This window comes from Nyctereutes procyonoides, unplaced genomic scaffold, assembly GCF_905146905.1.
Source record: "Nyctereutes procyonoides isolate TBG_1078 unplaced genomic scaffold, NYPRO_anot_genome, whole genome shotgun sequence".
Lineage (NCBI taxonomy): Eukaryota > Metazoa > Chordata > Mammalia > Carnivora > Canidae > Nyctereutes > Nyctereutes procyonoides.
In genome coordinates this window covers 16,415,259-16,441,900 of record NW_026575145.1, presented here as the reverse complement: position 1 = coordinate 16,441,900, position 26,642 = coordinate 16,415,259, and the positions used below count along the sequence as shown (strand labels likewise).

General features: G+C 34.9%; 2 protein-coding genes across 5 annotated transcripts in view; one reads left to right on the top strand and one right to left on the bottom strand.

The window, feature by feature from the left end:
- Nucleotides 1–26,642, top strand: part of G2E3 (G2/M-phase specific E3 ubiquitin protein ligase) — a 56,582-nt gene that overhangs the window by 7,291 nt on the left and 22,649 nt on the right. For all 4 annotated transcript variants that reach the window (XM_055309178.1, XM_055309176.1, XM_055309179.1 and 1 more), the window contains exons 2-6: nt 9,203–9,243; nt 14,281–14,378; nt 16,982–17,083; nt 19,751–19,875; nt 21,073–21,238. In XM_055309178.1, the coding sequence (XP_055165153.1) occupies nt 9,207–9,243; nt 14,281–14,378; nt 16,982–17,083; nt 19,751–19,875; nt 21,073–21,238 (528 nt within the window). In that variant the 5' untranslated portion in view covers nt 9,203–9,206. The remainder of the gene's footprint in view (nt 1–9,202; nt 9,244–14,280; nt 14,379–16,981; nt 17,084–19,750; nt 19,876–21,072; nt 21,239–26,642) is intronic.
- On the bottom strand, nt 436–880 carry LOC129499456 (60S ribosomal protein L31-like). The gene has a single exon (XM_055309181.1). The coding sequence runs from the start codon at nt 857–859 to the stop codon at nt 482–484; it is 378 nt and encodes a 125-aa protein (XP_055165156.1). The 5' UTR covers nt 860–880; the 3' UTR covers nt 436–481.

The following is a 26,642-nucleotide window of genomic DNA, read 5'->3' as shown; positions in this document are numbered from 1 at the left end:
TCTTGCTTGCATGGTTTCTGAGGAAATATCATTTAATTCCTTCCTTTGTTCCTCTATAGGTAAGGTTTTTTCCTCCCTCTTTCAGGTTTTTTTTTTTTTTTTAAGATTTCATTTATTCATGAGAGACACAAAGAGCGAGGCAGAGACATAGGCAAAGGGAGAAACTGTCTACTGGGAGCCTGATATGGGACTTGATCCCAGGACTCTAGGACCATGACCTGAGCCAAAGGCAGGCAGATACTCAACCCCTGAGCCATCCAAGTACCCCTCAGAGTTTTTTCCTTATCTTTGATTTTCTGTAGTTTAAAATGATATGCTGAGGTATAGTTTTTTTTTGTCATTTATTCTGCTTGGTGTTCTCTGAACTTGGTGGATCTGTGGTTTGAAGTTTGACAGTGATTTGTCTAAATTGTCTTTAAAATTTTTTTTATTTAAAAAAAGTTTTTTTTGCAGTTTTATACCTTTATTTGACAATCAGCGATTAGTTCTGATCCACATTAACAGTCTGTAGATTTTTGAAAGTGGTGACAGGTACGTAGGTAACCAGCGTGCAGAGCTTGTTTGGTGAATCTTCATCCTCGTTACGTTTTCTGGACAACCGCACATGGATACGGTATGGAACATTCCTTATTCCTTTGGCCCAGACAGCTTTGTTGAGCCTGGTGTCAATGCGCACATCTGGAGTTCCCATCTCCTTCATGGCAAATTTCCAGATCTCTTTGAGTGCCCGAGGGGCATGCTTCTTGAAACCCACTCCATGGATACGTATGTGAATGTTGATGGTGTATTCTCTGGTCACTACCTCGTTGATGGCAGAACGGCCCTTCTTCTTCTCGCCACTCTTCTTTGCGGGAACCATTCTGCCAGGCCCTAGTTGGAAAGGAAGTAAAAAAATTTTTTTGATGAGTTATTTGAGAGAGAGATAGAGATTGTGACAGAGATAATGAGCAGGGAGCTCCCCACTCAGCAGGGAGCCTGATACTGGGCTTATTCCCAGGACCCTGGGATCATGACCTGAGCTGAAGGCAGACACTTAACCAGCTGAACCACCCAGGTGTCCCTAACTTTTATTTTTTAATTAGGTAAGCTTTATGCCCAGCATGGAGCTTGAATTCATGACTTCTCAAGATCAAGAGTCACATGCTCTACCATCTGAGCCAGCCAGGCACCCACCATTAAATTGTTTCTTTTTTTTTTTTTTAATTTTTATTTATTTATGATAGTCACAGAGAGAGAAAGAGAGAGAGGCAGAGACATAGGCAGATGGAGAAGCAGGCTCCATGCACCGGGAGCCCGATGTGGGATTCGATCCCGGGTCTCCAGGATCGCGCCCTGGGCCAAAGGCAGGTGCCAAACCGCTGCGCCACCCAGGGATCCCCATTAAATTGTTTCAAGAATTTCTTCTGTTCTTTTCTTTCTTCTGGTATTCCCAAAATGTTTATGTTTACACCTTCTGTAGTTGTCCTGAGGTCCTTGAATATTTTGTTCTGTTTGGGTTTTTTTTTCCTTTTCAGTATTTATTTATTCTCTTTGTTCATTTTTCAAAGTATCTGTTGAGATGTCTTCAAGCTCAGAGTTTCTTTCCTCAGCCATGTCCAGTCTACCTGGAATCTCCTCAAAGGTATTCTTCATTTCTGTTATAATGTGTTTGATCTCTAGCATTTCTCTTGATGCCTGCTTAGAATTTCCATCTTCTTACATTGCCATCTGTTCCTGTACTGTGTACTTGATCTGTTAGAGCCCTTAGCATATTAATCATAGTTGTTTGCAATTCCCAGTCTGATAATTCCAACATTCTTGCCATGTCTGGTTTGGATGCTTGCTCTGTCTTCAAATTGTGCCTTTTGCCACAACGATTTGTAATTTTTTCTGTACAGCCATACTGGGTAAAGAAATTGTTGTAAAAAGGCCTTTGGTAATGTGGTGGTAAGGTGTGGTGGAAGGGTGAAGGGGAAGAGTTCAGCAGTCCTGCGATTAGATCTTAGCCTTTTCATGAGCTATGTCTGTGGTTGGTGAACTTAAAAGTATTTCTCAGCTTCCCTTGCATACCCCCTTACATGGGATAGGATGGCTAGAGTACCTTGGAGTCAGTTATTTCCCTGACTCCAGATCAGGTGATGCTCTGGCTAACTAGTTTCTCCTTTGGGCAGGCCTTATTATTACAAACAGAGTGTTTTGACATGTTTCAAAATGGTACCTTTCTCCCCTCTTCCTGCCAGAATGACAAGATTTTTCTCTGATGTTTACTGTGGGATCCTCTAGTCAAGATCCTGGTCAAGTTCCTGGTGATAAATCTCAACAATATGGTAGAAAGTCCCCCTGAAGATTTTAAATCTCAAAATTGTTCACACTGAGCCTCTAGCCATTAGTCAGTTACAGTTCAGGTTTTCCTATTCCAGCACTGGATCCAGCAGTGGTTCCAGCTGATTAAGTCTCTGGTGAAGTAAGCTGTGACTCCCTGTGCTCACTTATCTCTCCATTCTTGGGGGCAGTGGTTTGTCTGGTGTCCCTCCCTCCTACTGATCCAAAAAAGGTTGATTTTTCAGTCTTCAACCTGTATTGTTAGGATGGAGTGGGGACTTATAAGCTTCTTACATGCTTTTTTAAGCAATTCTTTTCTTTTTAATTTAAACAAATACCTATTTTTAATGAAAGTATTAACTTTATGTATTTTTCTAGTGGTAGAGTTGTATAGAACAAAATTCTATAGTTTAGTTTTAATAAATGTATTCCATTATATGAATATATCAATTTATTTTATCCATTGTCTGTTGATAGGCAATTGAGTTATGGTTTTTGGCTATAAAAGTAGGACTTTTTTTAGCCACTATGGACTTTTGTGTACAATGCACATGTCTCTGTTACTATTGGCTGCATCATATGATTGGTATACATTTAACTTTAGTGAAGTAAAACTCATAAAATTAACCATTTTAACTACTTAATGATATTTAATACATTTACAGTGTTGTACAATCACCATCACTTCGATTTAGTTTCAAAATATTGTATGGCCCCTAAAGGAAAACTCATACCCATTAGGCAATCGTTCCATATTTTCTATTCCCCCCAGATCCTGGAAACCACAAATTTCTGTCTCTATGGATTTACCTATTCTGATTATTTCATATAGATGGGATTATATATGTGACCCTTGAGTCTGACCTCTTTCACTTAGCTTGTTTCTAAGATTCATCCAGGTTGTAGCATATATCAGTGCTTCATCCTTTTTTATAGCTATGGATATATACCACATTTTGTATACCATCAGTTAAATGGACAAATGAGACATTTCTATTTTTTAGCTATTATGAATAATACTGTTATGAACATTTGTGTACAAGTTTTTGTTTGAAAATCTTTCAATTCTTTTTGGATAAATACATAGTATAATTGCTGGGTGATATAGTAGTTCTACATGTGGATGTGTTGAGCAGCTGCCAGACTATTTTCCATAGTAGATGCTCCACTTCACATTCCCATAAGCAATGTATGAGGTTTCCAATTTCTCTATATTCTTGTTTTTTAAATTAAATCACTTGAGTGGGGGATCCCTGGGTGGCGCAGCGGTTTGGCGCCTGCCTTTGGCCCGGGGCGCGATCCTGGAGACCTAGGATCGAATCCCACATCGGGCTCCCGGTGCATGGAGCCTGCTTCTCCCTCTGCCTGTGTCTCTGCCTCTCTCTCTCTCACTGTGTGCCTGTCATAAATAAAGTAAAAAAAATAAAAAATAAAAAAATAAAAAAAAAAAATAAATCACTTGAGTGGGCATCAACTGGTATCTCATTGCTTAAATTTGCATATTAATAATTAACGATGTTGAGCATCTCTCTTCAGGTGCGCATTGTTTATATAAATATTTTCTTTGGAGAAATGTCTGTTCAGACCATTTGCCTGTTTTTAAATTTGGTTGTTTTGTTGATGAGATCTAAAAGTTGCTTACATATTTCTGGATTTTTGCTCTTTATTAGGTATATGATTTCCAAAGATTTTCTCCCATTTTGTGAATTGTCTTCTCTCTCTCTCGTTTATTAAAGATTTTATTTATTTATTCATGAGAGATATAGGCTCCCTGTCAGGAGCCTGATGCCAGGACTCAATCTCAGGACCCCAGGATTGTGACCTGAGCCAAAGGCAGATGCTTAACCACTGAGCCACCCAGGTGCCCTTTTTACTGTCATTATTGTGTAGTGCCAGTTATTTTTTTCTTTGTGTGTGTGTGTGTGTGTGTGTGTGTGTGTGTGTGTGTGTGTGTTTTGGTTTTGTTGTTGTTTTGTTTGTTTGCTTATGGCTTTGGTGTCATACATAAGAAACCATTGCCAAATCCAAGCTCATGAAGATTTACATAACCCTATGTTTTCCTCTAAGATTTTTTCTATAAAGTCTTCAATCTGTTTTGAGTTAATTTTTGTATATAGCGCAAGATAGGGATCCAACTTCATTGCTTTGCATGTGGCTACCCAGTTGTCCCAGTACCATTTGTTGAACAAACTATTCTTTCCCTATTGAATAGTCATGGCACCCTTGTCAAAAAATAATTGGTCACAGATGTATGGCTTTATTTCTGTACTTTTATTTTAACTTGATCTATATGTTTATACTCATGCCAGTACTAACCTTTTTCAATTACTATAATTTTGTGGTAAGTGTCCAAATTAGGAAGTATGAATTACTCACTTTTTATTTTTTGAATCCAGAGTTCCTAGCAATTCGTATGTGGAGAGACACTCCACATTTTGTGTTTTTTCCAGCTTTCCTTCTTTCATTTGCTTTTCAGCCTTGTTCTATTTCTTTTCTGAAATATATGTTCAACTCCAAGCTCATTTTATGAGGCCAGCATTACCCTGATACCAAAGCCAGATAAGGGCACTACAAGAAAAGAAAACTACAAGCCAATATCCCTGATGAATGTAGAGAAAAAATTCTCAACAAGGTACTATCAAACCAAATTTAACAGCACATTAAATGATCATAATACCACATGTTCCAGTAGTTCCACATCTGGATATTTGCCCAAAGAAAATGAAAACACCTTATTCCAAAAGATACCTGTGTCCCTATGTTTATTGAATTATTTGAAAGATGTGAAAGCAACCTAAGTGTCCCTCTATAAATAAATAGGTAAAAAAGATATGATGTGTGTATATATATACACATTGGAATATTACTCTGAATTTTAAAAGAATGAAATCTTGCCATTTGTGACAACATGTCAACTCTACTTCAATTAAGAAGAAAGGATCATATACCACAATCAAGTGGAATTCATTCCCAGATGCAAGGATGGTGCAGTCTATGCAAATCAATAAATATGACACATCATTTTAATACAATGAAAAATAAGCATCAAGTGGTCATATCAATAGATCCAGATAAGGCATTTAAGAGAATTCAACATCCTTTCATGATAAAAATTCTCAAGAAATTGATACAAGAGGAACATATCTCGACATATTAAAGGCCAAACATGACAAGCCCACAGCTAACATACTGAATGGTAAAAGGTTGAAAGCTTTTCCTGTAATATCAGGAATAAAACAGAAGATGCCCAATATCACCATTCCTATGTAACATGGGTAGAATTCTTAGCCTGAGCAGTCAGGCAAGAGAAAGAAAGAAAAGGCATCCAGATCAGAAGGGAAGAAGTAAAATTGTCTATTTGTAGATGACACAATCTTATATACTGAAAATCCTAAAAATCTCACCGAAAATCTTTTATAAAAGCAATCTGGATATAACGAGGGAATTTGGCTTACTTTATTGTATTAATTATCTGTTGCTGTATAACAAATCATCCAAAACTTGGTGACTTAGAAAAACAAACATTATCTGACAGTTTCTGTGGGTCAGAAATTTAGGAGCAGGTTAACTGTGTGGTTTTGGTTTAGGCTTTCCCATGAAGTTTCTCTCAGATTGCTAGTCTTTAGTCATATGAAGGTATTTTAATTGGGATTGGAGGATTTGCTTCTAAAATGGCTCACTCAAATGGCTATGGATAAGTGCCTCATTTCCTTGGTAAGTGAGCCTTTCCAAGGAGCATCTTCAAAATCTCTATGACTTTGCAGCTAGCTTCGACCATGATAGAGAATACGGAGGAAGTCACAGTGCCTTTTATGACCTAGTCATGCATTGTCATTTCTGCCAGACTTTTTGGTAGAAACAAATTACTAAGCGTGGCCACAATCAAGGAGAGGGAAATCAGGCTTCCCCTTTTGAAAGGAGGGGTATCAACTTGTATCACTGACTGATCAAGTGGAGGTAAGCAGTGGAAGAGACTCAGAATACCTCTTGACAGTGGCTTCTTGGAACTCTTTAGTAAATTGTTCATGGTGTCTCAAGTTTGGTATTATTTAGAAGACCAAGTCTTAAGACTTGGGCTATTATTGAGACATATATTTACATAACATTGTTTTATTCTTTCCACTTAGAAAGTCTCAAAGTTCATGCACTGGTAGGAAAACATGATAAAATTAATTAAAAATATGTGAATAATCCTTTTTTTTTTTTTTAGGTTTGTTTTGGATACTGTTTGAAATAAAGCAATTATCAATCAGGCTTAAGAAAAAAGTTTTATTTCAGTTGCTGAGGATTAGGAAGAGGCTAATGTCAGCTGGTCAAAAGTATGAATTATGCACTGTCTTTAGAACATCAATTTGGGGATAGCTTTTAATTTTGATATAATTTTAAGCTTAGAGAAAAAATACAAGAATAGTATACAGAACTCCTGAATAATTTTCAACAATTGTTTGTTTTCTGACATTTGCCTAACCATTTTTTTCTCCTAATACCTAAAAGTCAGCCTAAAACCATAGGAACATGTCTCAACATATTAAAGGCATGGTGCCACTCAGGCACCCCTATTGCTAAGTAGTACTGTATTTTATCAATAAACTGCAGTTTGTTTATCCATTTTCTTAGTGGTGAACTACTGGGTTTCATCTTTGGAGTATCATGAAGAAGGCTGCTATGAACATTCTTGCATAAGGTTTCTGTCTATATATGTTTTTATTTCTTTTGGATAAATAACTAGAGGTGAAATTCTTGCATCAAACCTATGGGTATACGTTTAACCTTAAAGTGTCAGAACTCTATTTTACATTTCCACCAACAATTTAAGTGAGTTTCTCAGTTGATTCATATCCTTTCCAGTGTTGGATGTTGATAGTCTTCTTAATCTTAGCCATTATTTTGGGTATGAAATGGTCTGTCATAGTAGTTTTAATCTTTTTTTTTTATATATATTTTATTTTTAGGGGTACCTGGGTAGCTCAGTTGATTAAGCATCTGCCTTTGGCTCAGGTCATGATCCCAGGGACCTGGGATTGGCCCGAGTGGGGCTCCCTGCTGAGGAGGATGTCTGCTTCTCCCTCTCCCTCTGCCCCTCCACCTCCCTCATGTTCTCTCTCTCTGTTCTCTCTCTTTCAAATAAATAAAATCTTTAAAAAGTTTTTATTCTTAAGTAATCTCTAAACCCAGTGTTGGGGCTCAAACTTATAACCCTGAGATCAAGAGTTACATGCTCTACTGACTGAGCCAGCCAACAGCACCTTGGTTTTAATCTTTATTATCCTGATTACAAATGCTGTTGAGCATCTTTTCATGTGTTTATTAACCATTCACATATCTTCCTTTATGAAGTGTCCATTCATATTTTTTGCCCATTTTTTTTTATTGGATTGTTTGCTTTATATTTGTTGAGTTGTTGGAGTTCTTTATATATTCAATGTACAAGTCTTTGCCAGACACATCTTTTATGAATACTTTCTCCCAGTCTGTGGCATGCATATTTACTCTTAATTATATCTTTTGATGAGTGGAAGTTTTTAATTTTTATGTAGTATAATTTACTTATTCTGGTAAAAGTTTTGTAATTGTACCTTTTACAGTTAGGTCTGTAATCCACTTGAAACTAGAATTTTCATGGTGTGAAGTATGGATCAAGGTTCATTTGTTTTCCATATGGGTATCCAGTTTTTCCAGCAGTGTTTGTTAAAAAGATTTTTCTTTTCCCCATTGATTGCTTTGTTACCTTTGTTGAAAATCAAATGACTGGAAAATATCTTTCTTGGCTTTCTAGTTTGTTCCATTGGTCTATGTGGAATTGTGTATACTAATATACTCTGGAAAACTACATAAAGTGCTTATTAGATATTGGCATACATAGGATAAACCTTTCCTATACATGTTTTGCTAGCATTGGAGAGCTTTCTTATAATCAACTTCTAGCTAATGAATGACATTTGGAGGCTTTTCAGCATGATTCTCTACATACTCCTATGGTACTTTTCCCCGTCATGTAAGGTTGATGTTCACTTTTAATTCTTTTATATTTATTTTTAACTATGAGAAAGCTCATTTAGTGCAGAATTCTGAGAGTAGGAATAACAAAAATATTTAGACACCTTTTTTTTTTTAAGGTAAACGTAATTATCTTACAAAGATCTAGGCAGAACTTCATCACAGTGTCCACCAAGAGATGCCTTGGGTCAGTGCAGTGAGAAGGAGAAGAGGAGAAGATGTAACCACATACAAAATGTAATTTAGAGCCTTGCCCATCATATCAGTATCTCTGGAATAAGTGCCAGTCCTATTCAAATATTTATTAACACTGTGCTGAATGATACAGAATTTTACCCTTGGGGAGTTTGCCAGTGTAGCTGAAGAAATTAAAAAATTCAAATAAACATAATACAAAGTAATATGTGATAATGTTTGCATTAAGGTCATTGATAAAATTTAAAATATTTTTATTATAGTTGTTTGTGTTGTGGACCTGAATCATTATTCTGAATTATAATTTTAAGTTTTAGGTTAATGTAATTACAATAGGGTTTTGTTTTGGTTTTTTTAACCTATTCAAATGTCCAGCTGGAAATTTGAAAATTTAGACTATTTATTGTATCTTCTTGGTGCATTATAGGATATCCTGTGATGACCTTTTTCCACTAAATGCCAGTAATCATCTTAATCTTTTTGACAACTAAAAAACATTCCCTTCAATTTTAACAATGTTCCCAGACTTTAACTTGCTTGTTGAAAACTAATGCTTTTAGATGTGTGAAAGGTAAGGAAATTAAGTACTACGGAAAGAAATAATTATGCAACTTATTTGTAATTTTGCAGTGACTAAATTTTATTAAAGTGGATAATTTGAAGCTTTAGAAATTAAGATGGCTATATTGTATGTTCTTATTTCTCCTAGTAAAATGAATGAAAATAAACCTGGTGCCTCACAGAATCTTGGTAAGTAAAATATTTAAAACATTTTCAAAGCTAATTTAAAATATTAAGATATTTTACTCTTGCTTTTTTATTACAATAAAACTTTTTGGAATGTTGACGGAAGGGGCACCTAGGTGGGTCAGTGGTTGAGCTTCTGCCTTTGGTTCAGGTCCTGATCCCAAGGTCCTGGGATCGAGTACCACATCAGGCTCCCTGTGGTGAGCCTGCTTCTTCCTCTGCCTATGTCTCTGCCTCTCTCTGTCTCTCTCATGAACAAGTAAAATCTTTAAAAAAAAAAAAATGCTGACTCAAAAAGTAGGAATGAGTTCCCTGATCCATGCTTTGTTCATACATCTGTATACAAAAGTATAATATTATGTATATTCATTTCAACAAAAATCTGTTGTAAGAGGACAGTTTGCCAATTTTTTTTGTATCCTCTATATGTATTTTTCAGATTTGCTTTGTATCTGAATAAAACAGCATTCTTTATTTAATAAACAATTTTTTCATCTTTTTGTATGACTTTCTTACATAAGGAAAAATGCAGGTGAGACCATTTTAAACACAAAACATAATATGAAAAGGAAAACTTATCTGAAGGTGCTCATAACAATATCAAATAGATTCAGAGATCTTTGTCTTTGTTGATTTCTTCATTTATAGTTTGTACAGTATATGTTAATTTGCTAACATGGAATGTGAGAAATTTAAATTCTTATTTTATACTCTTCTGCCACTACTCCCCTCATCTATCCTTTTTAAGATTTATTTTTTTATTCCTTCACAAATTAAAATATTACACTTAAAACTATCTTAACCTTCACTGATAGAGAATTATCTGTTAACTCTTTATCATCTCTCCATCATACTGGATGAGGAAATTTGTGCTCTTACTTCTCCCTCTGCTTTGCTTTTCTGCTTTTACCTACCAACGTCTGTCAACTGTGCTAATTGTTCTGAAACTTAGTAATTCATGGACTACCTTCATATATTTGTGGGCTGCAAACACTACCTTTACTGTTATTTACTTAATATTTTACCTAAGATTGGCTCAATTTTTTACTTATATGAATGTGTTTATATCATTATTTTAATACAACCAGTATGATTTGCCATAGTTAAAAGGTGATCTTAATATAATGAAGTCAGAACAATGTTACTGAATTTTAAATATTAAATTTAAAAAACAACTAAGTGCAAATACAAACAAAAGCAGTCTACTTATAAAAGCATGTCTGTCTATTCTGTATCCAGTGTCTCCATATACTGGGTGAGGGGAGGAAGGGAACAAATGGAAAAGCTGCTGGTCCACAGCATAATAGCAAATGCAGCTCCATCCAGCGCTCATCATGAGTACTTCTGTTCTTCTGTTCTGTAGTCTCAGCTAATTCATTATATTCCTTTTCCTCTTGGTAGTTGCATGTACACTAGACGATCTACAGAACTAGAACTAAAAATATAAGCACTGGAGATGAAGGAATTAAGATGAGAGCTGCTGGTATAAGATGTCCAGTAAACAAATGGCAATTTGCTGGAGTTGATGTGGTCAGAAAGAAAGGGAGTTGAAATCTTTTGAAAGATTGACGAAAGGGCTTTTGTTTGTGGCTTATCTTATTAACCTGTAGTGAGGGAGGGCAAATATAGAGGAGGTAATTTACAACATTAAATATTATTAGCTCATGACGTTTTTTTCCAGTCCTGGAATCATTTTGTGAGTAGCTTGTTAACGAACATACCATTTCATGTATAACGTCCATTCTTGATTACTTGTATTAGTTAAAGGTAAATAAGACTAACTGCTAAATAGGTAAATGCTGAGGTCTTACTGGTTTAGCACAACAAAAGTTTATTACTTCCTTATGTTACTATTCAGTGTGTGGTTTGGTTAGGGGAGTTGGAATAGATGGGGAGTTTCTGCTCCATGCAGTCACTTAGAGATTCAAGCTCCTTTCATCTTGTATTGATTTGCTGCCTTGAGATTCTCAGTCTTTTCTCTTCAGCTAGTGATTTTCTTGTTGTTTTATTTGTATGTTATTAGAAATTTTCTGTACAAGTAAATATCATAAGTTAGAAAAATAATGTTTATTCAGTTATATGTAGCTGTCATACATTTTAATTATATTTGTCACTTTTCCAAGGTTACACGGCAAGAATGTAGTGCTGAGATTTTAACTCAGATCTCCCTGACTCTACAGTTTGCCTTTTTAAAATTATTAAAATATTTTAAAATTATTATTGTGGTAAAATACACATAACATAAAATTCACCATTTTAACTATCTTAAAATGTACAATTTGGTGGCATTTAGTACATTCATAATGTTGTAAAACCATCACCGGTATCTAGTTCTAGGATATTTTCATCATCCTCAGAGGAAACTACCCATTAGGCAGTTACTTTTCATTTCCCTTCTCCTTGGTCCTTGGAAGCCACCAATCTGCTTTTTTGTCTGTCTTCTGTGAATTTACCTATTCTCGATAATGTAATCTATTTATATGGAGTCATATAGTATGTGACCTCTTGTACTTGGCTTTTACCTTCTTTTACTTAGCATAATGTTTCTAGGCTCATCCATGTTGTAGTATGTATCAGTACTTCATTTCTTTTTATAGCTGAATAATATTCCATTGTATGGATATAACATTAATTTATCCATTCATCCAATGGACATTTGGTTTGTTTTTCCTTTTCAGCTATTGAGAACAGTGCTATAATTAATATTAGCTTACAAGTACTTGTTTCAACATAATTTTCAGTTCTTTGTCATATACTACACAGTGGAATTGTTGGGTCATATGGTAACTATGTTACAAGTTTTTGAGGAACTGTCAAATTATTTTTCCTAAGTCACTGTACCATTTTACATTTCCACCAGCAGTGTAAAATGATTCCTATTTTTCCAGATCCTTGCCAACATTTGTTAATTTTTGACATTTTAATTGTAGCCATCCTAATGGATGTGAAGTGGTATCTCATTGTGGTTTTGATTTGCATATCCCTGATGATTAATGATGCTAAATATCTTTTAAAATGCTTATTGGCTATTTATGTATCTTCTTTGGAAAAATGTTTATTTGGATCATTGCTCCATATTGTTGAGTTATAAGAATTTCTTATGCATTCTGGACACTTGTTGAGTTATAAGAATGTTGTTTTTGAGTTTTGAGAATTTCTTTTGTTGAGTTATAAGAATTTCTTATGCATTCTGGACACTAGACCTTTAACATGTATATGGTTTCTAAATACATACTCCCATTCTGTAGATCGTCTTTATACTTTCTTTAGTGTCCTTTGATACACCAAAGTTTAAAACTTACTTTGAATCCAATTTATCTATTTTTTTCCCATTTTTATTTTGCTCTGTGTTTCATGTAAACGCTAAGAAACCAATCCAAGGTTATAAAGCTTTGCCCCTATATTTTCTTCTAAGAGTTTAGTTTTGATGCTTACATTTAGGTCTTTAAAATGTTGTGTTTTCTTAAAGATTGATTGATTTGAGAGAGAACGTAAGAGAATGCAAAGCTGGGGGAGGGACAGAGAGAATCTTAAGCAGACTCCCCTGCTGAGCATGAGCTTGATGTGGGGCATGATCCCAGGATCTCAAGATCATAACCTGAGCAGAAATCAAGAGTCAGACACTTAACTGACTTAACCACCCAGGCACGCCATCTATAATCTGTTTTAATTTTTGTATATGGTGGCAGGTAGGGTTTCAGTTTCATTACCTTGCATGAAGAGACTATATTTTCCCCAGTGAATGACCTTGGTTGGCATCCTTGTTGAAAATTAATATCTGTAGATATATAGATTTTTTCCTGGACTCCTCCCCCACCATTAATCTGTATCACTGTTCTTATGCCACTTCAACACTATTTTGATTAAGGTAGCTTTTGCCTAAGTTTTGAATTTTCTTTCTTTTCTAGATCAATCTGGCTAAAGTTTTCTTAGTTTTGTTGATCTTTTCAGAAAACCAACTTTGGTTTTTATTTTCTATTGTTTTTCTGTTTTCAATTTCATTTATGCTATAGTCTTTATTTTTTCCTTCCTTCTGCTAGCTTTTGGCTAAATATGCTTTTATTTTTCTAGTTCTTTAAGGTTAAAATTGTTATTGATTTTTGGGGACCTTTCTTTTTTCATATTGGCTTATATGAGGATCAGCCAGAGGTGAAAACTTAGTGTTTCTGGGGTCTTTTCTGAGCATGCATCCAGTCTTGACCATGTGTGTCCTCCAGATTCCCTGGTATCTTTGGGAGCTTTTCAAATCCCTTATTTATCTATGTTTCTCCTTTTTTCCCAGCCCTTTGTTTCCTAGGTCTTTTGGTCTGTCACCTGCTTGTCTTGTCTTTACCCTTTACTCCATGCTGCTTCATCTAGTATATTTGTCTTAAATGTTTTGACGGAGAAAGTTCTGAGACCAGCAAATCAGGGCAAGTATCTGAGCCCATCCCTCAGGGATCCACCACATAGATCAAAACACACAATCACTTTTCTTTAAGAGCAAGGTTCATTTTCCTCCTCTTGAACAATCCAAACCAGGAACATGGGCATGGGCCATCATACCTAAGACCATTGCTCAGCTGGAGAGTGGGTGATGGTAGGCAGGTAAGTTAAAATGAGACAGAGTGCTCATCAGAATATATCATTCTATTTCTTAATTGAGCATTCTCCTAATTTTGTAAGTTTTAAAATTAGATTTCAGTTTCTGAAGAATTGCTTCTGACAGTTTTTGGCAGCTTAATTGTTGCTTTAGTGGGGCAGTAAGAATTTTGTAGTTTCCTAATCTGTTATTTCTGTGATATTACCCTGTAAGTTGTCATTTTAATTACACACTGAAATTCATCATTAAAATTAATTTTAAAAATAAAATCTAAAACAGTGATGTTTATTGTTTTAGAAATAGGTGTTAGAAATTTTAAGTTACTGATAATAATATAATGTGATTTGCTCTCTCTGAAAGAATGGAACACATCACTTGAGAGAAGCTCCAATTCCATAGGTTTTATTTTAAAAATTTAAAAATATTTTTTATGTCTATTTACTTTTTTCCACTGTTAGCTTGTGTTTTTTGCCGAAAAAATGATGACTGTCCTAATAAATATGGAGAAAAGAAAACTAATGAGAAATGGAATATCACTGTACATTACTATTGTTTGGTAAGTATAACTTATAATTAAATCCTGGAAATTTTATAGTCTTCTAAAGAAGACAATTAGATCTTGGTGGTTGGTTTCTGAGATTTGGATAAGTCATTTTACTTTTCTTGATCTCCTTTTGCCTCTATGTAAAATAAAGTTTTTCATTTATCAAATCCTAAGATTGTGAAATTAGTTCATATGTATGAAGGAAGACCGGTCATCATTATCTATATATTTTTGCCTAACCTTTTAGGGCCAAAGTGAAAAAAGGAAAAAATGATTAGACCTCTTAAGGGAATTGTCTTTTTATCACTTTCTTGTTTCCATTGTTGCTAGTGATAAATCTCAGAAAAGAGTCCTTTGAAGGTTCAGGAGTAAAAGGAAAGTATTTTATTTCACAGAGAACCTGGAAAGAAAGGTTCTGAATAAAGAAAGCAATATTTGTGGAAAAGGAAGTAGGTGAATATATGGGCCACTCAGAAGAAAGAAAAAGTGATTTCATACTGAGAATTAGTCTCATTTGTTTGCCCTTCCTTCTACCAACTTTTCACTTACTGAATCTATACCATAAGATATTAATGGCACCTTCACTGCCTTGGTGTGCCAAGGCTGCAGTCAGTAGTAGCACAATATTTCTCGATACTCTTTGAGTTACATATTGCTACTTAACAAATTATCCTGAATTTTAACAGCTTAAATAGTTATTATCTCAAACATTTTCTGAGGGTCAGGATCCTGGTATTGGCTGAACTGTAGTTCTGGCTCAGGTTTCAGTCATATGGAGGCTAGACTTGGGCTGGAGGATCCACCTCTAATACCTCACTTACATGTTTTTCTGGTCTTAGTACTTAATTAACCCTGTTGTCAAGAGGCCTCTCTATTCCTCACTTCCTAGGTAGCTCTGTAGGGTACTCACAGCATATTATCTGGCTTCTTCCAGAGCAAGTGATGAAAGAGAGGGAGAGAGGGATAGACAGACACCAAGATAGAACCATATGACCTAGTCTTCACAGTTGCATTCCTTTTTTTTTTTTAAAGATTTTATTTACTTATTCATAGACACAGGGAGAGAGAGAGAGAGGCAGAGACACAGGCAGAGGGAGAAGCAGGCTTCATGCAGGGAGCCCGATGTGGGACTCAATCCCGGGTCTCCAGGATCACACCCCAGGCTGCATGCGGCGCCAAACCGCTGCGCCACCGGGGCTGCCCCACAGTTGCATACTACTGTCACTTTTACTTTATTCTATTTGTTAGAAGTGAGTCATTAAGTCTAGCCCATGTTCAAGGGGAAAGGAATTAGGATCCACAAATTTGTAGATCTGTTTTTATACCTACCGCAGCATCCATGTTAAAATTCTAGATGCTTCGAGAAAACATCTAACATATTTCTTGGTGGTTCTTTAAGACTATAGTTTTGTGTCTCAAGTGCCCTGTGCATTAAATAGACTTCTAGCTAGTCTAAGAACCTAATTACTTTGTACCAAGATTTAAGAGAACATGAATTTGGCATTCCAAATTTATTTGTAAGTTGGGAGTCTTAAATTTTGTATCATCAAAGAAAGCCTTTTCATTTTTCTGAGAGTTTAGTTTACTTTTTATGCAGTAGAATTAGGAGAGCTATTTTATTAATCATTGTTTTTTTTTCATAACCAATTCTTAAGTAATGTGTATTTTTTTGTTTTCTCTAGGATATTGATATTGATAACAATAATCATATTGATAACAATAATCTTCTCTAATCACAAATTTGAAGTATTTTTGAATTATTTAATATATTTAATTTGATGAAAATTTCCTTTATATTGTTTTTCATTAATGAGTATAATAATTCAAAACATACCTACCCTAGGCTCAAACTTAAATAAGATTCTATTTCACTATAAACAGTACAGTAATGTTACAAATGGAATGGCAGAGCTTAGAAAGACAATCTAGTCCACTGTTTTTATTTTTGTGTTTAAGATGAGAGACATTAAATTACTTGTCTGGAGTTTCAGAAAGTTGGACATAGAGCCTGGTTTGCAAACCAGGATTTCTTATTCACAGTTCCATGAGTTTTCTTGATTCATATTTCCTTAACATATTTAAACTGAAGTTAAAAAATTTTTATTAAAATTCAAACTTCTATGTTAACCACGATTCAATAGGTTTCTATAAATACACCTTTTATGATCCAAAATCAAGCTAGATTTAAAGTTAGCCTGAAATGTCACCGACGAACTGAATTATTTCCGTAATATTTACTGTTACTACATTTATACCTTTTAGTATTTGCTACTTTTTTTCTAAAGCTTCATTACAGGTGTTTTTTGCCTCGTATTTTTTCTTCTAGTTCCTGGAATACTTTTAGAACGTGTTTGGTTAAATGTATAGTGTTAATGTATAGTGTCTTCCAAATCGAAGAATGTGATTAGCCTCTTCCTTTAACCATGAAAAATAACTATAAGAGGTCCTTGAAATTCAAGTTACGTCCATTTTTTTATTGGAACATTACATATGTGTGTATATATATTATATATTCATGGAATATATGTATTTTTATACATTCACACATTTTACATATATATGTATTTCAAGCTAGTTTCTTAGAATCTGTTTTCTAATTGAAAATATATTTACAGTTGATGTCAAGTGGAATTTGGCAGAGAGGTAAAGAAGAAGAAGGAGTTTATGGTTTTCTAATAGAAGACATCAGGAAAGAAGTGAACAGAGCTTCTAAACTGGTAAGTAGATTGTTTTACTCATTACACTAAATACGAAAAGTGTCATCATACTAGGGAATGTTTTTTCCACCAGTTTCCCTATTGGAAATTTATAAGACTTTTATGTTTAAATGCTTATTTCTGTCAAATAAGATAAATTTTAGAAGAACTTTTTGAAAATTTGCAAATAAAAGCAAGGTTAACCAACCCTGAATAATACATATGACAATGCTGATTCTACTTATTTTATTCCATCCTGTCCATCATTTCAGCCACTTCTACCTTCAGAATTATGACCCAACTTCCACTCTGCTGTTCTTCAAACCTTTAACCCTGAGTCAACCCAGATGTTTACTTTTTATTATGCCTCAGTTGCTGAGTTGGCATAGTGGGTTGAGGTGGAAATTAAACAGTTATGCAGACCAGTAATTTATGATATCTCCACCTCTTGCGACCATCCTGTGATATTATATACCTTTGTTCATTGCCTTCTCATCTTCTCCAAAATAAGTATTCTAAACTTTAACCCTTTTTTCATTCCGTTATAGTTTGTGAATCTACGGTATGATACCTATTGTATTAAATGCAAGGAAAGGATTGCAGGGTTCTATCTGGTCTGAGTAGAAGTAGTAAGAGTTAGGAAATGAGAAGGTTAAAAAAAAATGAGAAAGTTAGAAGTATAGAGAATTCTGTCCAGAGAATGATAACTGGAACTGATAATCTCAATGGTGATAAGAGGATTCATTGTTACTCTGGAGTAGAGATGAAGGACATTGACACATTATAGTTGAAATCAAAGAAAGGTTGTCTCATCAATGTAGGGGTTATTTACAACGGTAACAAGAATTAAGATACAGAGAAAAGTGCCAAAGTCTGGAGGTGGAAGAAGTTACATCCTACAGAGGGTGTAGATGTCATTAGGCTCAAAGAACCAGATTTTGAAAAGTATAAAGGCAAAATTGTGACCTACAACCTGCAACAGAGAACTAAAACAATGTTGTGATTGTCTCTTGCCTTTTTCCATATTCTATTCCTAACCCTTGTCAAGTCTGGATGAAAATTAAGGAGGATGGGAAAATAAGGATAGTTTTATTCAAGAAATTCTGTAAGGGAAGCAAGCATTTAGAGATCTTTTTTTAGTTGATGCAAAAAAAAAATGAAGGCAATTAGTTTTGAAGATGTTGAGGATGCTGAAGATTAGATGGTAAGATAGAGTCTCTGGGATGCAAGAGAAAACCTTGGGAGAAAGGTTATCAGTGGCATTTATCTTAGGACGGTGTGAGTATTTGTATCAAAATTCTTCAACCTCCTGATGATAGTGAGCTTGTGAAAGATGACTTCAAAAGGTCTCCTTGTAGGGGGATCCCTGGGTGGCTCAGCGGTTGAGCACCTGCCTTCAGCCCAGGGCGTGATCCTGGAGACCCGGAATCGAGTCCCACATCGGGCTCCCTGCATGGAGCCTGCTTCTCCCTCTGCCTGTGTCTCGGCTTCTCTCTCTGTATCTGTCATGAATAAATAAATAAAATCTTTAAAAAAAAAAAAAGGTCTCCTTGTAGTTTGGAAATAAGTGGCTTTTAAAAACATTTGAATTTTTTCTTCTTTAATATTTATTTATTTTAGAGAGAGAGAGAGTGAGCACAGCAGAAGGGGGCGGGGAGAGAGAGAGAGAGAATATCAAGCATGCTGCACTAAGCGTGGAGCCCAACTCAGGGCTTGATCCCACAACTCTGAGATCTGACCTGGGCCGAAACCAAGAGGTGGACACTCAACTGTACCACCCAGGCTTTCCTGTTGTGAACCTTTGAGAATATCTTGATCCTGAAGAAGTTCTCTTCATCTGTGACATTAAGCTAGAGTTTCATATGCGAGTTTACTGAAAGAGCCTCAGGTTGGCAAAGTTATCTCCAATGACCTAGTGGTACTCCATGGGCCAGCATAAGATTGTATGAGTAACCATTTTAGAATGGCTATCTCAAGAGTTCTAAGATGTTTTAGATTCCACTCTGTATTTTAGTAATGATTGAATCATGTAATAGTCTTTGTGTTCTTATTATGAACTCTCTCTAAAATAAATAAATAAATCTTTAAAAACAGAAACAAAGACCGTATTTCTAAATAAGGTCACATTCATAGGAACCAAGAATTAGGACTTGAACATATCTTTTGCAGGGGATTGGGGTGGGGGGGGGACAGGTGTTACTATGTAACCTATTATGGGTATCTTAACACTTTCATTTAGTTAGGATAGGGTGATCCTAGTCAATTTTTTTCACAGATTGGTTTTTTTATATTGTTTTGCTATTCTTCTTGATGAATATTTCCTATTTGTGTTTTTTATTGAGATTTGAACTTTAATGTATAGCCATTTTATTTATACAAACCCTTTAGTTGAAAATATTTTAGCTAAGTAGAAAGGAAAAGAAGCTTCTCTGTCCATCCACATGTTAGATTAGAGATGACTCTTTTATCAGAAATTGTTACAGGAGTGAATCTTTAGTGTCTTTAGACTGTTTTCTAGGTAGAACTTTTTTTTTTTTTTCAGAAATTGCTTTAATAAGCCATCATCATAGCTGTAGTATGATGAAATAATTTTCTGACTCCCCACAAGGAATATTTATTTATACCTTGGTCATATTATATTACTCAGATTTTGTATGTTATGACCTCTGTTTTCATATTTTCTTCTAGAAATGCAGTATTTGCAAGAAAACTGGTGCTTCAATTGGATGTGTTGCACCCCGATGTAAACGAAGTTATCATTTCCCCTGTGGACTTCAGAGAGAATGCATTTTCCAATTTACTGGCAATTTTGCGTAAGTTAATTGTTGAATATGAAAGATGAATGTTAAGGAAAAGGGGAAAATGGATATGGATAGCCCAATGATCTAAATCCTTTGTAAAATTTCTCTTCAGAGCTACACTGAGTTTACACATACATGCTACATATATGTTGTTTATATATATGTTTAAAATTGCTCACTTCTTCCTTTATGGAGTCATTTCTATCTGCAAAGTCTTGGGAATTGCCAGTCTTCAATGGACTTAACAATTAATATTCACCTTCAATTTTCAGCTCTAGGATATAATATGAAACTTTATTCATATTATATGAATATTCATATTTTATAAAAATTTCCACCTTACATAAGTTTAGATTTTTACATCACTCTTCAGATTTATGGTCCACTTTTCTTCTACAGGGCCTTATGTATTTCTCATTGAGTAAATTGACAGCATTTAAATTTCGAGGAGTCCAAGAAAATAAATCACCCCAAGGCCCTGAAGTGCCCCTGACAGTATTTACTTCATGAATCCAGCTTTAAACATCCAAGATTTATGAATTTTAGTATTTTTTAAATATTTTATTTATTTATGAGAGACAAAGAGAGAGAGAGAGGCAAAGACACAGGCAGAGGGAGAAGCAAGCTCCATGCAGGGAGCCTGATGCAAGACTCGATCCTGGGACTCCAGGATCACGCCCTGGGCCAAAAGGCAGGTGCTCGACCACTGAGCCACCCCAGCATCGAATTTTAGGATTTGATATTACAAGTGTTCTATTTCTTTTAGTCTTTGTGTTCTTGACCTATTTAATGGATTGTTAGCATGTACAAAATCACAGTTTAGAAAATACAAATGGAAATAAATTTAATGGGTTAGGAATAAATATTTATTTGCATTTTATATACTACATGATTAAAATATTTTTAAAGTCCTTTAATTTTGTACATTGTTGAGTATAATGGTGTTGCTAACAATATTTCATAGGGTTCTCAACATAATACTAGTTATTGGAATTCTAGGAGTTAGGTCTTACCAAAAGGTTCACATTCTGAAAGTCCTGCTCTCCTTGGTCATAGATTGTGAGACTGATTTACAGTGCCAAAGTTCCAGTCTGTTGTAGGTTAATTATGAGAGAAATACAAATGAATTTCCTCTTATAAATGTAAATTGCAGTTCTATCCTCATACTTTGTAACTTATTAGATGTTTCTAAATGATTTACATTTTTAGGTCATTTTGTTGGAAACATCGTCCTGTTCAAATAATTACATCTAATAATTATAGAGACTCCATGCCATGTACCATTTGCTTGGAATTTATTGAGCCTATTCCAACTTACAGTATATTACGAAGTCCTTGTTGTAAGAATGCTTGGTTTCATAGAGACTGTTTACAGGTAAGTAATTTTGTAAGCCTTTTCTGATATAAAATTTGTTCCTTGCTGATTTAAATTTTATTTTATTTTAACATTTTTTATTAGAGTTTATTTACTTGTTTATTTATATAGTCTCTACACCGAGTGTGAGGCTCGAACTCATGACCCCAAGATCAAGAGTCACATATTCCTCTGACCAAGCTAGCCAGGTGCCCCTGCTTTGAATTTTAAATTGTAAAGATTTGACAGTTACTTTACCTCTACTTATAACTTAAAAACAGCTTTATTAAAGCATATTTTACGTAAAAAGTTTATTGAACTGTACAACTAATACTTTAATAAATACTTTAGAGTACTACCCACTTAAAAGTTTTTGTTGTTTTAACCTAAGGATTTTGTTTGTATTTCACATGATTAAAACAGATTTAATCCCCAAGTTTATTTACATTTTAAGCTTCAAAACCAAGACATGTGAAATGATAATTTAACTGTAAGCTAATATATTTAAATGTTGAGGCCTTTGAAAGAAAAAAAAAAACTCTGGTATACCCTTTAATCACAGCTTCTTGACAGGGACTGATGACCATTTAATGATTTAAAGGACTCTTTGAAAGCCACCTTGTATGTGAAAATCAATGACCAGTTTGAGTTTTTTTAAGATTTTATTTATTTGAGAGAGAGAGTGCATGGGTTGTGGGGAGGCAGGGGGAGAAAGAGAAACAGACTCCCTGCTGAGCAGGGAGCACAATGTAGGGTTTGACTCCAGGACCCCAGGATCATGACCTGGACTAAACGCAGACACTTAGCCAACTGAGGCACCCAGATGCCCCAATGACAAGTTTTTAAGTAAACATCATGAAACACATAATATTAAGCAATTTAATATTTATTTTGATTCAGAAGATTCATGAATATTTTAAGATCTTGATTATTGATAGCATCAAATATAATAGTATACATGCGTGAAAGTGCCAACTGATAGTTACAGTTAATAGAATGCCAAATAACAAAGGATTTAATTAAATTTGACTTTTTTTTTGGAGCTTGGCTTTTATTACTGTTTAGTAAAAAAATGTTATTATTTTTTTCAATGTTATTATTGATTACTGGTTATCCACAAAAGTATTTTTTAGAGTTAGGAGATATTATAAATCCTCTTGTATTTCAAGAAAGTCTTAAAGCAATAATAGTCAAAGTATGTGAGTGAGTCAAACAATAGACAATAATTCTTCTTGAGTAGCGAAGTAGCAACTTCTTCTTGAGTAGTGGTCACTCAACCTAATACTTAGATATACTTTCAAAATTGTATTTTATCCTAATAAACCACCTGCAGTTTCATCAGGAGTGGTTGTCGCCTGCCTTTGAATTTAAAAATCTTCTAAGCTGTCCTGATCACTATGTAGAAACAGAGAATATTCAGCACCTCATGGACCCTACTTTATAACATGTGGATAGAATGAATGATGCACAGAAGTTGAGTATGGGTTCTTTTGCTGCTGCCTACACTCAAGCTCTATTGGTACGCCCGAAGGCCAGAATAGAATAAGGAGATTCTTAAGGAGAATTTGAGATTCAGAAAAACTGGTTAAAATAGAATCAGAGGTCAATGAAATGGAAAATAATCTAACTCAAAGGCTCCTGAGATCAAATCCATATCCCAAATCCCTTCACTCAAAGAAAGGCAGCAGTTGAGTTCTCCAGATTGACGTTGACATTAACCAAAGAAATAATCTTTTTCAAGCCCGAGGACCACATTTTAATTTTAGCACTATTCATAATTTTTATAGACAATATTGGATTTGTTGATCCTCTACCACCAAAACTCCAAGGACTCAAGACACAGAAAATGACAAGGGGTCTCAGTGGAATTGTACTGCTTGTATTTTTTTGAAGACCTTTCTTTCTTTTTCTTTCTTTCTTTCTTTCTTTCTTTCTTTCTTTCTTTCTTTCTTTCTTTCTTTCTTTCTTTCTCTCTCTCTCTCTCTCTCTCTCTCTCTTTCTTTCTTTCAGCATGTGTGAGCAGGGGGAGGGGCAAAGGAAGATGGAGAGAGAGAATCCTGGAGCAGACTTCACCTCTTGTCATGGGGCTCAGTACCAGGACCCTGAGATCATGGCCTGAGCCAAAGTCAAGAGTTGACTTAACCTACTGAGCCACCCAGGCACCCTTATGGCTTGCTTCTTTTTTTTTTTTTGTTTGTTTGTTTGTTTGTTTCAAAGCTCTTGGTGAAACACTACATTATGAAGAAAATAAATAAGCTTTAGCTCTTTAAAAACTGTTGACTGCCTCATGGTGCCTGCCAATGGGCAGAGGAAGAACTTCAGAATTTCATGGTATTCTTGGCTTTGTCTTCCCTAAAAATTTTCTACTCTGCGAAGCCAACATCTAGGGTCTACAGATGGAAAGGAAAGCATCATGCATTGTCTGTAAAAAATAGGCAGTGAAATATCCCAAAGCTTTTCCCACTGTCTAGTCTCTTGAGTTTGCTTTAAATGATTTATTTTTCTTATTTTCTCATATTTCTATAAGTATAGTTTAATAGTCTTTTAACTGATTTTCTTTCCTTTTAGTGATTAAGCACAATCACGTCCTTTTTTAAGCTGTATCTGAGAGAAACCGTGCCTTAAAATAAAAAAAGTTTTAATGAAATGAAACTGCACAAAATAACTTTCCTATACTTATTCTGCACTTTGTCCTCGTGAGTGCCGATTTTCTGTGAAGATATACAGACAGATGGTGCCCAGTGAATTGCAGGAAATATTATAAGACTTCTGTCTATAAAGTCACACTGTATGCTGACTTTAGCAGTGGGCGACACATCACAGTGTACATTTTTTGTTGTTTAAGATTTTATGTATTTATTCATGAGAGACACTGAGAGAGGCAGAGATATAGGCAGAGGGAGAAGCAGGCTCTCTGCAGGGAGCCCAATGTGGGACTCGATCCTAGGATCCCGGGATCACAACCCAAGGATTATGCCATTTTATATTTAGGATTCATTAGGTGGCAGGATGGAGCCTATTTTGTCGAGTAAATTTTATAAATTCTGTTAGTTCTTATAAAGAAGTGTTTTGTAAAAGGATCCAGGGAGTGTAGTTCATAAATATCATGAAAATTTATCTTTACCTAATAAGTTTAAACTGTATGAGAATTTTACAAAGGAAATTTATCTTACGAGTTTGTATTTGTGTCATCTTGTTAATTTTGGAAGAGTATGTTATTTTTCAAAAACAGTTAAGAGGGATCCCTGAGTGGCACAGCGGTTTGGCACCTGCCTTTGGCCCAGGGCGCGATCCTGGAGACCCGGATTCGAATCCCACGGTGCATGGAGCCTGCTTCTCCCTCTGCCTGTGTCTCTGCCCCTCTCTTTTCTCTCTCTCTCATATAAATGAATGAATGAATGAATGAATGAATGAATGAATGACAAAAACAGTTAAGATCTGCCCCAATCAATATATAAGAAAAAGGAAAAAAAAAATTGCTTCAGTTGTTAGTAACAAAACACAGAGAGGTTCTCAAACTTGACTCTATTTTCCATAGGGCTTTTTGTGAACACTGAAAATACCAAATTTCTAATCCTGTCATTAAAAAGTCAATAATACAGAAAAATTAAATAAAAAGTCAATAATAATACTTACAAAACGTAGGTCTACTTTATGCAAATAAAAAAATCACAGCAACAGGAGCACTTGTTTATAAAATAAATAGGAACATGCAGTTGTTCCTTCATTAGAGACCAGTAAGAACTAATTCTCAAGTCATATTCTGTAAAGGAGCTACAGCGCCTTTTCCATTCTGTCACAAGTCTTAACTGAAGTAGTAAATGAAGTCTATCCTATTAAATAACAAATACCTGAAGAAAAGTTTTTAATTCTCTGAACTTCATTAAAGGAAGAACAGTCCTGTGCAACAGAATGAGAATTCTATGTAAGTAAGCATATTTCGTCATTTGTGACGACTATAAATGCTTATATGGTTTCGGATTTTGTAAAAGAAGAGTGCAGATTAATATCTTAAAATTGATGGAAACTTTTCACTCTCTATGTAGAGAATTGCCACTATACTTGGTCAGTTTGGATTTCTCCATCATCCCAGTGGTCATGTTCTATCTTCCTTATCTCCTATGTTTTTTGTTTTTTTCCCCTCCATATTATCCATTTCCTTGTGTCATAGCTAATACTAAGGTATTGATACCAGTGTATAGTTGGCTCCTGAAGGCCTTTAGGTTCAGAGATTTCAGTGATTTGTTTCCCTCCCACACTCTGTGTATGTGTCCCACTTGCTACTAGTGGGTTGTTTTTGTTTTTGTTTTTGTGTGTTTTTTAAAATTTTTGTTTAAGCCACTGGGGCTCAAACCTATGACTCAGACCGAGAGTTACATGCTCTTCTGACCAAGCCAACCAGGTGCCCTGCTACTAGTGTTTTTGAACCTCAGTTCTTCTGTTTTCTTTATCATTTATAAATCATTCCCTAAGTCTGTCAAGTCTACCTAATAGTTATTGTGTCTTTTTTTTATTGCTAACCTCTGCGACTTAACTTTAGATGCTTTCAAAAAAAATAAATAAATAACTAGACTTTTGAAGGAGCCCACTAACTGGCTTTTTCCCCTGCATACCTTATTCTGTATTAACTTTTTATATACAGTGCTGGCTTTGATTTCCCTAATTCATAACCTCATTACAGAATTAGACATGCAATGCAATTCTTATCATGTAATCCTAAACATATTATTAATTAGTTCCCTAATCATATTGTCCTTTCTCTTACCATGGAGACTTGATAAGTGCAATTCCATATCCTTATAATGCCTTTTGTTCTATTTCCTAGCAAATCTTTGTTTCCTCTTCCAAACTTAGCTTTGACCTCACCATTCTCGTGACATTTTTGTCAAGGCTTTTAGACTTAGGTATTTACTCCTTTCTCTTCCATGTTTATACTTAAAATGCACACACACTTTTACAAAGTATTGTATCTCATCATTCCAATCTAAGTTATTTTTTTCTATTTTTGGTACATAGTATAATGTTTGCTACCTATACAGCAGGGGTTAAATAGTTGTTAAATGAATGTGTGGTACTAGTTTTCTGGGGGGGGAGGATTGGCTACTCTTTCTAGTAGGTTTGTAGTTTTCTGTCCCTGAGAGTACCCTCTGCCTGCTGGTTCTGTGTTTCTATTTACAGAAGGAGTGAGAATAGGTTTTATGCTTTTACCCTTTTAGGAAGAACACTAGCTTAGAGATTGAGTTAAAAACAGAACCGAGGATATTTTATAATAACATGTATTTAAACATCCTTCCTAGGTGAAGTAAGTCAATATTTTTACTGTTTTAATCAGTAACTGATGGACAACATGATATGTGGGGACCGAAATGACATTGGATAGCAAAGGTTGAGAAAAAAATATGAGATAGATGTAAAACTAAGAACC

Excerpts from the sequence above, each read along its gene's own strand:
- LOC129499456 (XM_055309181.1), bottom strand. The coding sequence starts at position 859 with ATGGTTCCCGCAAAGAAGAGTGGCGAGAAGAAGAAGGGCCGTTCTGCC.